Genomic DNA, 14,160 nt, shown 5'->3' on the forward strand with positions numbered 1-14,160 from the left:
TTGCTAAACAACGCGGATGCGGGGGGTCGTTCTGTCCCTCTCTTCCTTCTCCCCCTAGCCGCCTCAAGGCCCGGGTAGCACGGCGGAGTCCCACGGCATCCCTCCCGCTTCCTCCCCCAGCCTCCCCGCTTTCTGCGGCCGAGGCTGCCACACAACGACGGCCGACGGGGCGGCGGCAGGAGCGGCGCCATCGGTGAGCGGCGCCATCGCTGAGTGGCGCCTCCGAGCGGCCGCGCCGCCCGGGGGGAGGAGGCAGCTTCTGGCCGGCCCCGCCGCACCGAGACAGAGGTGGGGAGCAGGAGCGGGGCTCCCCTCCTTCCCCAGGGGGAGCGGGAGGGGCGGCGGCTGCGACTCTCCCCGGCGGCTGCGACTCTCCCCGGCGGCTGGAGCGGCGGGGCCGGCGGGGGTGGGGCCGCGGCCGTGACGTGGCGGCTCCGGCGGCGGCGGGGCCGGGCGGGGACTCGCTCGGCGTTGAGCGTGTGCGCGGCGGCCCCGAGAGCTCCGGCGGCGGCCCCGGTACCGCTCTGGCCGCAGGAGGAGGTGCCGGACTCCTGCACCGCGTGCGGGCAGTGAGGAGCAGCGGGGCGGCCGCGGAGGCGGCCGGAGGAGGAGGAGGAGGAGGAGGAGGAGGAGGCAGGGAGCGGGGAGCAGCGTCGCTTGGTCGGCCCCGCGCCGCTGCTGCCGCCACTTCCCCGCCGAGCGCTCTCCTGCCGGAGAACTCGATCCGCTCCCGGAAACTCTCGTGTCGCCTCTTGCCGCGCCGGCGGGGTGATCTCGACACGGCTCCTCGCCCCGGCGCGTCGGGCGGGGGAGGGGGGGCCGGGGGGCAACTTCTCGCACTTCTCCGGAGGAGAGTCCGTGCCGCCTCTCTCCGGGGGCGGCGGCGCCCGCGGTCCCTGCCGCGCCGGAACAACTTTCGGCCGCGAGCGCGGGGCGGCCGAGCGGGGCCCGGGCGCGTCGGCCGCGGCGGGAGGAGTGCGGCGGGGCCAGCCCGGCGGCCGCGGAGATGAAGCTGAGCCGGCAGTTCACGGTGTTCGGCAGCGCGGTCTTCTGCGTTGTGATCTTCTCCCTCTACCTGATGCTAGACCGCGGCCACTTCGACCACCCGAAGAGCCCCCGGCGGGAGGGCACCTTCCCCAAGGTGAGCGGGGCGGCGGCCGGGGGCGGAGAGGGGGAGGCGGCGGTGCCGCCAGCGGGGCTCCTTTCTCTCCCCGCCGAGATTCTCGGGCTGCGGGGGGCGAGCGGAGCAGCTTCCGGGCGGCGCTGCCGCGGCTCGGCCCGGCCCGGCCCGGGGCTGTGCGGGGAGCGGGGTGCGGGAACCAGCCCACCTGGCCGGCCTGGTAGGGGGACAAGCCCACTTCGCCCCGGCGGGACGAGCTGGAGGCTGCGGTGCGGCTCCCGCGGCCCCGGAGGCTCCTCGGGCGGGCAGCAGAGCGGGGGTGCGGGGCTCACTCTGGGCTGTAGGAAGCGGTACTGGAAACAGGAGCCGACAGGGAGAGCTGGGAATCCGAGAGTAGAATCTCAGCCGTGTCAACAACAGGTAGGTTTAGAGAAATGCTGACTTCGCTGCTGCTTTCCGTTCCGCTGTGCCTTACTTGGGAGCCGTAACCGGCTGACCCGACTGCGCCGCTTAGTTGAAAGATGCAGCTCTTCACTTTCCTCCGTTGTCTATGTGAGGGAGAAATTCAAAAACTGTGCGTGGCGGTTGTGATAAGGATTGTTTGGCCGTGACAAGAAACATGTATTTCAGAGAGGGCATGGTATACTGTGCAGAATAGCAGAATGCTGCTGGGTATAAACAGCTGTGTGTTTTTATAGTAGTGGACAAAAAACCCCCCAGCCCAGAAAATGAAGTTATAACCTATTTATGCTTGCACGGTACTTATTTTTATTGGAAACAAATGAAAATTTATTCTAGTACTGCAGTGAATTTGCTTCAAGTGACTAGAACTCCAAAAGATTGTATAAAAAATAACATTTATCTCTCTGTTAGAACCACTATTGTTTCATTTAATGCAAAAGTAATTACTGATACCATTTTGTTAATGGTAAATAAAAACCTTTACTTAAATGTAAAGAAAAGGAGCAGATCTGTGCTACCCTTTTTCCTTCAAGTTACAGTTCAAAGGTCAGCCACTAGTTTTTGCAGGAATGAGGAGAAAGGAAAGAAGAAGCTTAGGAGATGGAAGAATGAAAGACAAGACTGGCTACAGCAGCTGTGTCTGTTCAAAATGTAACTCCAGCAGGCGAGTAATGCCACGTGTTACACTTGTAACAGCTAAATACAAGTGCTGCTTTGGTGATATGGTCGGTAACTTCTGTAAAGAAATCACTTAATGTGTCGTTATTTCACTAGCTGAGTTTAATCCAGGTGAAGTATTGAACTGGAAAGCTCATCCATTGGTGTGGTTTTTTTTTTTTTAATGTTCGATTTTGGTTTGAAATACTTGAGTGAATAAGGAACACTTATTAGACATGTCACTGTCTTGCAGCTGAAGTTCCTGTCTGTATTCTACAATGGTCTGAGGTGTAACATGGTCTTTTTTCTTGTGAGGAAGCGTTTGGGACCTTAATCTGTTTTTAGACCACTTCCTTCTATGTGATCTAGTCAGTTAGATACCATTGTTTCTCCTTCCATCCTCCTCCTTTCTCTCAGTCTTCTAGAACAGTCTGTCAGTGTTTACTCTTTTTGTTTTTTCCATGTCTAAATTTCTTTGAGGCTTCTTATTCTTATTGGAGAATCTTCTGCCTATCACTAGTCCTTCCTTTGGGTGGACAGTTACCTTTTCCTTTCTTATCGCTTTGTTCTTTGAGAATGTTAAAGGTGAAATTGACATGATTTTGTCATTTGCTTTTGCTACTCATGTGATAGAAATTTTTCACTTTGTTGTACCTATGAAACCTCTGAAATCTGGCAAATGCTTTCATAGCCTTATAATATCAGTTTAAAATAAATTCAAACCATGAAAAGTGGAATAGAAACCTCCAGAAATATTTGAAAGAAACAGCTTCAATACTACTACCTCATATGACTGCTTGTGTCAGTGCAGTGTTGCCAAAGCTCAGAGTACTGTAAGTGAAACTAGCCACAGATGTAAAACCTTCAGGCTGTTTTTGTTTGTGAAAAACTATGGCAGCAGTTTGTAGATTTAAGAAGGCATTCTGTTTTCTGATAACAAAGGTCAGTATTTTTTGGCTTAGAAAGAGGAAGCAAGCCTTTTTTTTTTTTTCTTTTTCTTCAGATTTTACTGATTTGATTTACTTCATACCTCTTTCTGTGCTGGCAGTGTGCTGATTTTTCAGCTGGTAGTGCCTGTTAGTCTGCCTGTTAGTGTCATGGTACCTAGTGCCAGTAGTAAAATTAATTATTAGAATTGCTGCTTCGTTTTCATTGCCATGTTTTCTTTCAGACAAGGTACCTTGGTCTCAAGGTAGTTTGCATCAGACTCAGTCTTGTGAACCTGTCTTCTTTCAGGCTTCTCAGTGTAGGCCAGTGAGTCAAGAGCTGCCCTTACAGAACTTGCATAACACTTTGAGAGTTCAAGAATACCAACAGAAATGTCTTGCAGAAATAATTTTTGGGCAGGATCTCCCAATGGGTGAATATCCATAGGCAGATGGCTTTATGTGCTCTCTAAACGAATACTTAAATGATTTTCACTGCTGTGCTAAACAGAACCTGTGGTCAGGCTTGGGACACAGCAGTGGCATTGTGTCTTTCTCAGTGTTTGGATTGCAAAAGCTGGCATCAGTAGTCAGTTTTACAGTGAGGTTTTTTCACAGCTCTCCATGCTAAGGTGGCAATAGGGGCAGCTCTAATAGAACTTGAGGTAAGGTGATTTATAGCCTTGTCATCACTGGTGGTGCATTGAAATCATAATACCAGAAGATCTCTCTGTTGCCATACAATGGAAGTCCCTATTAATTCCAGGAAGAATAGGTACTTATAGACTTACTGACCTCTCCTTTGTAACTCCTGCATGTATCTTCATGAATCCTGCCTGTTTGTCTGACATGTATTATTCTTAGAATGGCCATATCACAAGCTCTGTCTTTCTGAGCCTGTTCCTAGCCATAGGATGCTCCTGTCTCAGGACATGTCTCAGAATATGATGTGTCCCAGTGTCCTATCTCAGGCTGGGTACCACGTCACAACATTACACAGGGACGAGCTCAAGGTGCAGGAATGGTCTTAGGTGCATTTTTAGTTTATTGTACCCATTGTCAGTACAGATCACTGTGTAAGATTCCTCTAGTGGAATATAGTAGAAAAAGTGGTTGAGTGTATTGGTTTTGTCTGCAACAACACAGAACTTTCTGAGAAATCTTGTGTGACACTAGAGTGGAGCAAGGTTCAAAGTAGTGCTTAGTCCAGTGATATCTCTTGTGCAGCGTCAGCTACAAATGATTTGTGGGCCAAATTGATAACTACTAAGTGAAAACTACATTCGAATCAAGTCTCTAGTGGAGTAAGTCCATAAGCAGCTTATGTTGAAGAACCTGTGTAATGGTATACAGAGGAATACTAAATACTGATAGGCCCATATTGATCTACTCTGGATTTTGGACTCAAATAGAAAAAAAATCATTAGCATAATGACTTGTTTTCTCAACTAACTTTACCTTGACTTAGAACAGATCCATGAAGGCTATTAAGATCCATGAAAGCTGTTCATTTACAGAAGGCTGTGAAATATTTCTTTTGATTCTACATTTGCACCTTAGCATGCATGACACACTTTAAAAGTCCAACTAAAAAAACAAAATTAAGTGGAGGATTTGTAAGAGTGTCTTACTTCAGAAATGTATGGTCTTTTTAACATGGAAGTTAATTTTGAGTTAATTTTATGGTTGAGTAAGGCGAAACAGCAACACATTGCAGCATCCTCTGTCAGTATATGATAGGTAATGCTTTGAACTTGAACTTTTTCCTCTAACTACTTTCACTTGGCTTGGTTTAGCTTTTATGGGACATATCTCCCCCCGTGTGCAAGATTGTTTCTGGAAATACATTTTTGATAGTCAAGTCTCCCATTATTCTGGTAGATAACTGGATTGGTACCAAGTGATTGCTTTAATTTATCTTTGTTCTTTTTTTTAAAGTTTGTTAAAAGTCGAAGCACAAACATACTGCAACTTCCATGCTTACTATTTTCTTTTTCCTAAGCAATTGTTATTTGAAGATCCCTCTCTTTACCTCCTCTGTGTTTTCTTCACCACCTCCCTCTTCGACTACTGTTATTTGAAGCTTACTCTGATCTCATGTGTGCTAACTGCTTTTATGGTTTTATGGACTCACTAATTGCACTGCATCGAACTAAGGTGATTGAGTACAGTTCCTCTAAAACCAGCTGGCTTGGTGTATGTTTTTGTTGTTGTTGTTGTTTTTGTGTTGTCTTTTTTTTTTTTTTGATTTTGTTTGTTTCCAATGTTCTTCCAGCAAAGCATTAGGTATCCTGGCTCTTGGTGGTACTGATAAAACTTCTTTACCGGAATCATGCTTTCAAGGCATGTACACAATGTATCAAATACTTCAGCATAAGTTGCACAAGTGGTGATTGTTGCAGTGCAGGGTGTTATTTCATCTGAACTTGCCAATAATTTGACAGTAGTACCACTTGGCCAAAATATGAATCATGGAAGGGTGGAGCATTAATAGCAGGAAATAAGGACTAAACACATGGCAGAAACACCAGCAGTTCTTTGATTTGTGTGTTGAAGAAAGGCGCCTTGTGAACTTTATTCTGAAGTGCTGCGGAGATAACACTTCCCCTACTGTAAGAAGCTCTGCCTTCAGTCAGTCCTCTGTAGCTGCAGTGTATCAGCTGATGCTTGGTAGGTACCTTGCCCCACAAATACCCTGTAAACACCTTTTCCACACAGTTTGGCTATGTGCCTTGCCACAGTGAAGTAACTGAAATCAGTGGCTTCCGTGGACACGTTTTGAAGTTGCATGTTCGGAGTAGTTGGTGTGTTTTCATGAGCTTGTTTGGGAGCTTTCCAGTCAATGTTGTGTCACACATAACAGGACTTGTGTTTGCAGAAATATTGGAAGCAGTGTGAGCAGGCATTTAGGAAATATTTGTTTTACTCTAAAATGTGAATAGTGATCATTACGGTTATGCATCATTTTGAATTGTCACTTTTTGACTTCTGGGCACTGAGAAATTATGGGTGCAGTGACTTTTACTAGCATTCTTATCAGTTTCACATCTGAGGAGACTGAATGTTGAGTAAAAAAATCCCAAAATCATCATTTTCCTGGATTTGAAACATGTTGACTGATTTTAAAAACAAACAAACAAAACCCTTAGTAAGTTCACAATCTAAAAGCCTTTTAATGTCATGGAAATATCTTGAGTGCAAAATAATTGAAATTTAGGATTACTTCTTCTCAGCTTGTAGTACATTGCAAAGGAGGAGCAGCCCTCTTTGTGAACATAATTACAGGTCAGTAACAATTCTTTGTTTTCCTAATGTTCACAGAGCGTTCTCATTGCTTGCTCCTTTTTTGTAAAGTTCTGGCTAAGCAGCAGTCAAGCAGAAGCTAATAGCCTCCCTCAATTACAGGCTTTGAATCTGGTGCAAAATGTTGAGCAAAATGTATTTTACAGAGTAGTAGCACTAGCTATAATTGAGCAGTTCCTTCTGCTACCTAGAGTCAATGCCTAACTTAACTGTATAAACTATAACTGTATAAACTAAATGGAGAGAGTTTTCTAGTTTATTCCTACTTTGAGCTTTTATTTTTCTAACATGTTAAGTTTTGACTTTGTTCAAATGAAAATAACTGTTATTAAAATGCTCATACTCCTAATGGCATATAAGATGTGCTTCAGTCTTATATTGGTAGCCATTTAAATAAGGATTTGGCTTAGGGTAGGAAGGGAAATCAAAAAGGAAATGCAACTGAAATGTATCAGTCACAGTGGACATTTTTCAGTTTAATTGACTTTAAACTGAGTATTTTTAGATTTATCTCCATCTCCCTTTCTTTTCTCCTTGCCTTCAGATCACTGATGCTTGTGTCAAAACTAATCCCTAACAGGATGCCTTATATTTGTCTCTGTAAATTACATGAAACTTAAATCTAGTACAATAGTACATTAAACATTCCTGTTATTGCTGCCTCTGGTAAAGCAAAATGTGGAAGTCCATCAACTTCTTAAAATCTGTCTGTCAGGCTGTTGCATTTTTGAATCAGAACTTTCCTATTTTTTTTTAACAGAACAGACTTTTGTTTTGTAGTTATTTAATTCAGAAGAATTCCAGTGTCTTTATAAAAAGTGAGTTTATTTGAATAATACTTTAAAGGTAGGAAATTACTAAGAGGATGTAGTACTTATGTACTTTTCATTGTCACGAATGCACTTACGCCTTCTGCCCAGATCAATAAAGTCTTCAGACCTTGAATTGTCCTTTTAACTGGTGCACTGTATGCTTGTTTTTTGTTCTATGTCCTACCTTGCAAAGTGAATACATGCTGAAACAGTGTGTTCAAGTATTAAGCTTTGATGCTACACCAGGTTGCATTTTTGACTTTTACCTGCTTGTTTTTTCTGTGCAGGAGGTGACCATTTAATTCTATATTTAGTATGTTCTGTTCACTGTACAGTGCTCTGATAGTGAATGCTTCCTTGTGTTACTATCTTGATATGCTGGCATCTCTTCAGAGGTTTATATCAAGATTTTAGCAAAGTTAGTACATGATTTCCAAAGGTGTACCTGGATATAGTAATTGACAAAGACTGGTGCAGAAAACCATTAAGATGACTAGCATTCAGTGCAGCCAGAGTCCAGTTTTCTCACTGCTTGCTGTAATAAATGCGTATAGGCAAAGATCTTGAATTCCACATCCTTTGAAGAGCTCCATTCATTGTAGTACTCCGCTTTCTTCACCACACTTCGTTGGTGCACCGGTCTCTTATATAGGACACTGCCAGTTCCTTTGTCTCCTGCTTGTTCATGTGCCGGAGAAAGAAAATGGGCTCTTTCTGACTTTGAACCAAACACTGGGTGGTTACTGGCTGATTCTGGATACAAATAACCAAATTCCAGGTAACATAAGAAGTCTGTAAAGCAGATTTCTCCTCTGCCAGCCTATTTCTTTGAGATGATCTCACCTGTGAGCCTGTCATACTCTCTCTTCAGTTATTTGAGCTAGCTGTCTTTTTCCTGAGAAAATGATCATCAGTGTGGCCTGTTGGAAGTTACTGCATTTAGGGAAAGAGTGAGCATTCACTCAGGAAATGAAAGTTGCAACTGATGTCTTTTCTACAATGTACAATGTTTACATGGGAGAAACTGTCCACTCTCCACTTCCCCAGAATAAAACATGTTGATCTCTCCTTGTGCTGCTGGGCTTCCCTCCTTGTGCTGGGTGGCAGCATGCTCCTTTCTGGAGAGTCCTTGCTGCAGGTCAGACTGGCATCAGAAGCAAACAGAGAAGGGCAAGCAGAGGGCAGTGGGAAAGCAGACTGCTTTGGAGTATTTGGGGCATGAAAACCACTGAAGGGTTCAGACTGACTGAAGCATAAGGAGCTGTTTATGTAGCTGGTTCATGTGGTGGTAATGACAGGTTTCTCAGTGCAGCTAACAGGTATGGACAGTTTTTGTTCCAAGTGGGAGGAGGGCGTGCTGATCTGTGCTGCCCTTACATGGAAGGATTTTGTTGGTTAAGTCCAATCCTGTGTAACCACAGTGTGTTGGCTCATGTGATGCCATTCTTTTACCAGTGCAGCTGTAGCTACTTTCAGCGCTATTGGATTTGTTGGTACTTTGCACTTCTTGTAGAAATACTTCTTTGCTGTGAAGTAACGGGAGGATTGCCTTTCTTGCTTTTTAATAAAATCTTAATTTGCACACTCATCAATGTTAAAAGATAGAGAGAAATGAAAGAATCTTACACCAAAGTTGTTATAAACTTATTAACTGGTTGTGTAGGCCAAGTGATTCTCACAACTTTATATTTATTTTCCTTGTATTAAAACAAGTGTGTAGATTAACAGAGCATCCTTTAATGTTCATTTGGACTAGGACACACTTACTCAGATGGCATACCTCCAATTTTCCTTGCAGTTAGGCATTTCTCAAAGTCTTGGATCAGGATTGCTTCTTTTATGAGAAGACTTGATGCTGTAAAGTCAGGAGTAGGTCTGCTAACATTAATGATTTGTGCAGCTGACCCAACTTTTACCATCCAGTATCTACAAAGCCACGTAGAAAACAAAATTTCAGATAGTACTGTTTAAGTTAAAATTGGTATATGTCTGCTCAGGTAAAAAGAAAAAGAAAACCATGGAAAAATTGAAAGCTTAATTTAAAACAAAACACTGGAATATGGTTTTAGTAATGGAGAGGATCTGTGTGTTTTATATTTTAATTAGATGTATATAGTGTCCCCTGTAACATGCTTCTAATCTGTTTTACTCAACATCTGTTACTAGTAATTAATAAGATGAAAGAGCTTTAGTAGTAACTTTGCTACTGTTTGGTACTGTTTGGCCTTGACATTTGAAGTAAGTCAGTTGCCTTCATCTAAAAATGTTGAAACTGAATTTATTTTCATGTGTTAAATGTATTGTTTTGAAGAGTGTCAGCATTTTCCATGTTTAGGTCATATTTTAAAATCCTTTTACTGTTGAATAGGTGATATCTATTTAACATGAGTAAGGTGAAAAGGTTACTGTGCAATGAAAATAGACCTAGCTTTTGCATAATTTGAATGCATGTGAAATTTTAACCTTGAGAATGGGTTCCTGATGTTAATTATTTTCATGCTGAATGAAGGCTGGGATCCATTTCAAGTCTGTGACACTGTTGTTTCTTAAAGTAAATTCTCATGGATGTGGTATTTCACAACAAAACTGAAAATATTTTGATGCTTTCAAAAATTTGGTTACCTGTCTGTTTTAACTTGGGTAGTGCATTAGGTCTCAGTTACGTGTTCTTAACTATAGCTTTTTATTTCATGTTTAGCATTCAAGTTGAGTTAGTACACGGCATGTTTAAATGCTTTCAAAGACAGACATGATGTATCTCATAGTCTTCAGAAAAGAAAGCAGGATTTTCTGTATTAATGTCCTCTGTTAAATTCTGCATTGAGAGCTCTTTGTAGGGATTTCTTTCTCCAAATAGATCTACCTCAAAAGTTAGAGTAATATACTTTAACAGACTCCTGAAAATCAGTGTGCTAGGTAGGCTTGAACCCTGCAGCTAGATTATTTCTGGATGTATGGAGCAACATATGAAGTTGTTGTTTGAAGGTCATCTGGGAACAAATTACTATTTTTAAACAGGGAACCTGGTTTATAAAGAAGCTGGTAGAACCCGTTACAGATATTTGAAGGTTTAAAGTATAACAAGTTAAATCAAAGGTCTGTCTAAAGATAGGAAATATGACATGACCTCCAAATCAGAAGTTCATATCTGTCTCCTAGGGGTTGGCAGTTTATGAGAGGATCAATCTAAACACATATTTGGTGAGGTTTTAAAATATTTTTTGTTTCCCCCCTGGGTCTGTTATTGTGCTGGAGAGACTATAATTGTTTAGATGATATAAGTAAGATTGGTGGTGTAATATATGACCAGGTAGTTGAAAAGCTATTGCTAAGCAATATAAATATCTTTTTGTTTAAGAAAGGTAAAATATTTCTAAAACATACATGAATAGGAATATAAGTTTTAGTCAGGTGTCTGATTTCATAGTTGTATTTGCAGTGTATATGGTGGTGGGATAGGTGTGAACAGCATTTGAGCTGCACACTTTGTACGTTTGAACTGTAGTCATGGGCAGTGAAGCAGGTAATACTTTGTATAGGTGGCAGCTGTACTGTAGCTTCCTAGGAATCTGAAGATCAGAGCCTATGTTAGACAGCCTGTAAAGCCCCTATCGGGTATTGTTTTATATGTGTTATTTTTAGAGTGAGTGGCATAATAGGCTGTTAGTTTTCTGTGTAGGGAAACCTTTCATAAATCCTAAACATCATTGCAAGGGAAAACACTGATTTTAGACAGAAATGTGCACACAGTATCTTTGATGTAGCATTTGAGATTTCCATCTGGTTGTTTCTTTTGTGCCACCAGGGGGCATGAGACTACAGTCTGTTCGTTTTGACTTTTTATTTATTTTTCTTTCCAGTATTCCATCATCTGCATATGAATTTCTTCTTGTTTTCAGTTCATCCGTTTTCTAAGTTTGTAGCATTTATCTTTAAACTATTGGGATTCTAGGATGTTGGCCCTACATGTCAATTAGCTTAATCTGATTCTGTTGTCAAAATATATTTTGCTCTTTTGGGAAAGGAATAGCTGTCTGACTGTTGCATTCTAAAATCTTTGTTTGTTTTCAGGATGTATCAATCTAAGAAACAAATAAACAAGCAGCAACAAAGCAGTGGGCCAGCACTTCACACAGCCCAAAAAATGAGGGGACCAGCTTACCAACATGTTAAAAAAAATACTAATTTGCAAAATTGCAAAGAACTTTCATAAAAGGATGAATTGAAGATAGAATTATTCTAATGGTAGAATTATAGCACTGACAGTTGGGAATCCAAAAGACTGATTGGTATCCCTTGGTAAGGGGTGTTTTTTTATTCCTGCAGGCTTCTCAAAGTGAACAGAATTTAAAAGAAGGTACACATCAATTTAGAAAGGAGGCTTAATCCTTTGCAAACCACAGTGGCTGAAAAGGAAAATGCAAATACTTCAAATGAATTATGGTTAAAAGGGAAAAAAGTGTCATTTACAGATGTTGTTTCTAATATTACACTATAGTCCTAAGAAAATAAGGCATTGGCGCTAGGAAAAAGTTATTAAAATCATAAGTGACAGAGTAGCTGTCTACTGAATCAATGTTGTTTTTGTTGAATGTAATGGTAAAATGTAGATGCCTGAATCTGTAGAAGGTTTTGTTTTAACAACAGCTGCTTGCAAAAATATCTAATTATACATTGTATATTTTGGGGGGTAACCACAATTTTAATAATAGGAAGTGACTGTTCTTTTTTTTGGTCTCTTATAATTTATTATTATTGTTATGTTAAAGTCATTCTGAGGAAATAAAGAAATTACTGTTAAGATGAAAATCATGTTAAATTATGTTAAATAATTTGGCCTTTTGTAATTCTGTAAAAGCTAACTCATTCATGCCTGAAAAAAGGTGTACTTCAAATAATTTGGAAGGAGTGGCTATTACATGAGAGGGTAGTAGCATTTGGAGGTACCTTGTTTGGCTGTGCTCCCTCCTATATTCCAACAATACAGTGATTAGATGCTGTTAAATTACTGTGTAGAATCTGTCTCTCCTTCTAAGTTGCTTTGGGAAATGTGCTGACTTTCAGTTCTCACTGATGTTGTTCTGCAACCTTCCTATGGGGGTGCACACTGGAATCATCTACAAAATCCTGTTGCTTAGTCAGATGACCTTGTGACTAAAAATGCTCTTAGCTTGATCTCTCTTTTACAGGATTTTCTTGATGTTTGTAATGGTCCAATTTACAGATTATTCCTCTGACAGGCTGTTAAGGGATCTTTTACTCCCATTAAGTGGTTTTGTTTATTTCTCTCTAACTTTCACTGAAAGTAAGAAACTTGGTATTTATTGAAATACTGTTTTACATGTATGGGAAAACCCTGATATGTTTACATCCTGTTAATCCCATCACAATGTGACTGACTGTAAAAACTGGCTTTCTGTTTGATGTTCTGATAAGTGAAAAGATCAGATTTTTGTGAATCTATGACAGATGTGAAAGAAGTTGAAGTAGGTGTAATTGCTTCTTGAAACAGTGTGACTTTAAAGAGTATCTTCATATCACTGATTAAATCTTGTGCTGTGAATTCAAGTTCATAAAAGAAAATGTATCTTTTGCTCTTTTGCCTTATACTGAAAAGGGAAAGTTTCATATGTTGGGTCAATTCCTTATTAGTTTGTCTTTATATAAAATAAATATATTTTGTAATTTTTTGTGTGATCACATGCTATTGTGGAATTGAAATTTTTTTTTAATTCTGTCAAGAATTTGTCTGAGAAATAATTAAACTTTCTTTTTTCTTTTTCCCCCCCTAGGGCCAGCTTTCAATATTGCAAGAAAAAATAGATCATTTAGAACGCCTGTTGGCAGAAAATAATGAGATTATTTCAAACATACGAGATTCTGTGATCAATCTGAGTGAATCAGTAAAAGATGGTCAAAAAAATCCAGAGGCCATAAACTTCAGTCAAGGATCTGTTTCTGAGCTCTTTCCTTCTGCTTCAGTTTTGTTTGCCATTGATTCTGAGGATTGTTTGTTTGCTTCTAAGAGGGGAAGTCATGGTTCAGGTGTACAGGTAAGCAGTACATCTTTGTCTTATTCTGCTGGAGTCCCAGCTGTCATTACCTTTTAATTCTGAAAATGTCAAATTACAGCTAAAAGCTTGGTACTAAGATCCTAATCTAAGACATAATAGAGTTGTTCAAGTAACTGTTGTATTTACCAGATGTTATGAAACTGTTCCTTTTCCACCTTTTTAAAAAACTGTCTAGAAATTGATTAGTGATTTTTAAGAGCCAACAGTTGAGAAAGCTTAAAATTCTTAAAGAAATTAAAACAAAATGATTATACTCAGATTACTGTCCCCTCAGTTCTTTGGAAATAATTTATTTGAGAGTCTCAGTTTCTCCAAATTGTTCTAAAGCTGATGAAAAATAAACTAGAAATAGTGGATAGTCTTGATTTAAATAGAATTTACTTTTTAGGAATATATAAGTAGAGTCTTGATGAGGAGGTAAAGAATGTTCAAGAATTAATAATTTCGAGAAAATCTTGGGTCCTGTGTTCCCTTTTGAATGTCATTTCTGTATTTCAGCCTTCCTGTGTGTCTCTGGTTTGTGTAGGCACTTTGGTCAGAAAGAAGGAACATTTACCATGTTGACTGGTTGGCAATGAACTGGGGAGGTTGAATTTTTTAAAGTCAGACACTTCAAGTTGAATTTATTTTTCTTTCTGGTGATGCTTGTGAGTTCATGGACTCTTATATATTCACTTTTAATGGAGTGATTCAGGAGCGCTGAGAATACTCTGTGAAGTTTGTGATCTGTACTGTTTTTGTGAGCCTTGTGGGAGTACTATAAATATTCATAGTACTCTAAAGCAAAGATTAAATTTTGAAGTCCA

At 40.9% G+C, this 14,160-nt stretch overlaps 1 protein-coding gene across 1 annotated transcript in view; it reads left to right on the plus strand.

The window, feature by feature from the left end:
* The first annotated feature begins 1,006 nt into the window (after positions 1–1,006).
* The window catches only part of MAN2A1 (mannosidase alpha class 2A member 1), a 114,845-nt gene continuing 101,691 nt past the window's right edge, over positions 1,007–14,160 (plus strand). The window contains exons 1-2 of the mRNA XM_027712610.1: positions 1,007–1,141; positions 13,073–13,333. Coding sequence (XP_027568411.1) covers positions 1,007–1,141; positions 13,073–13,333 — 396 coding nt within the window. The remainder of the gene's footprint in view (positions 1,142–13,072; positions 13,334–14,160) is intronic.

This window comes from Pipra filicauda, unplaced genomic scaffold (assembly GCF_003945595.2).
Source record: "Pipra filicauda isolate LSUMZ 115617 unplaced genomic scaffold, ASM394559v2 scaffold108_size2327098_pilon, whole genome shotgun sequence".
Taxonomy (NCBI): Eukaryota; Metazoa; Chordata; class Aves; order Passeriformes; family Pipridae; genus Pipra; species Pipra filicauda.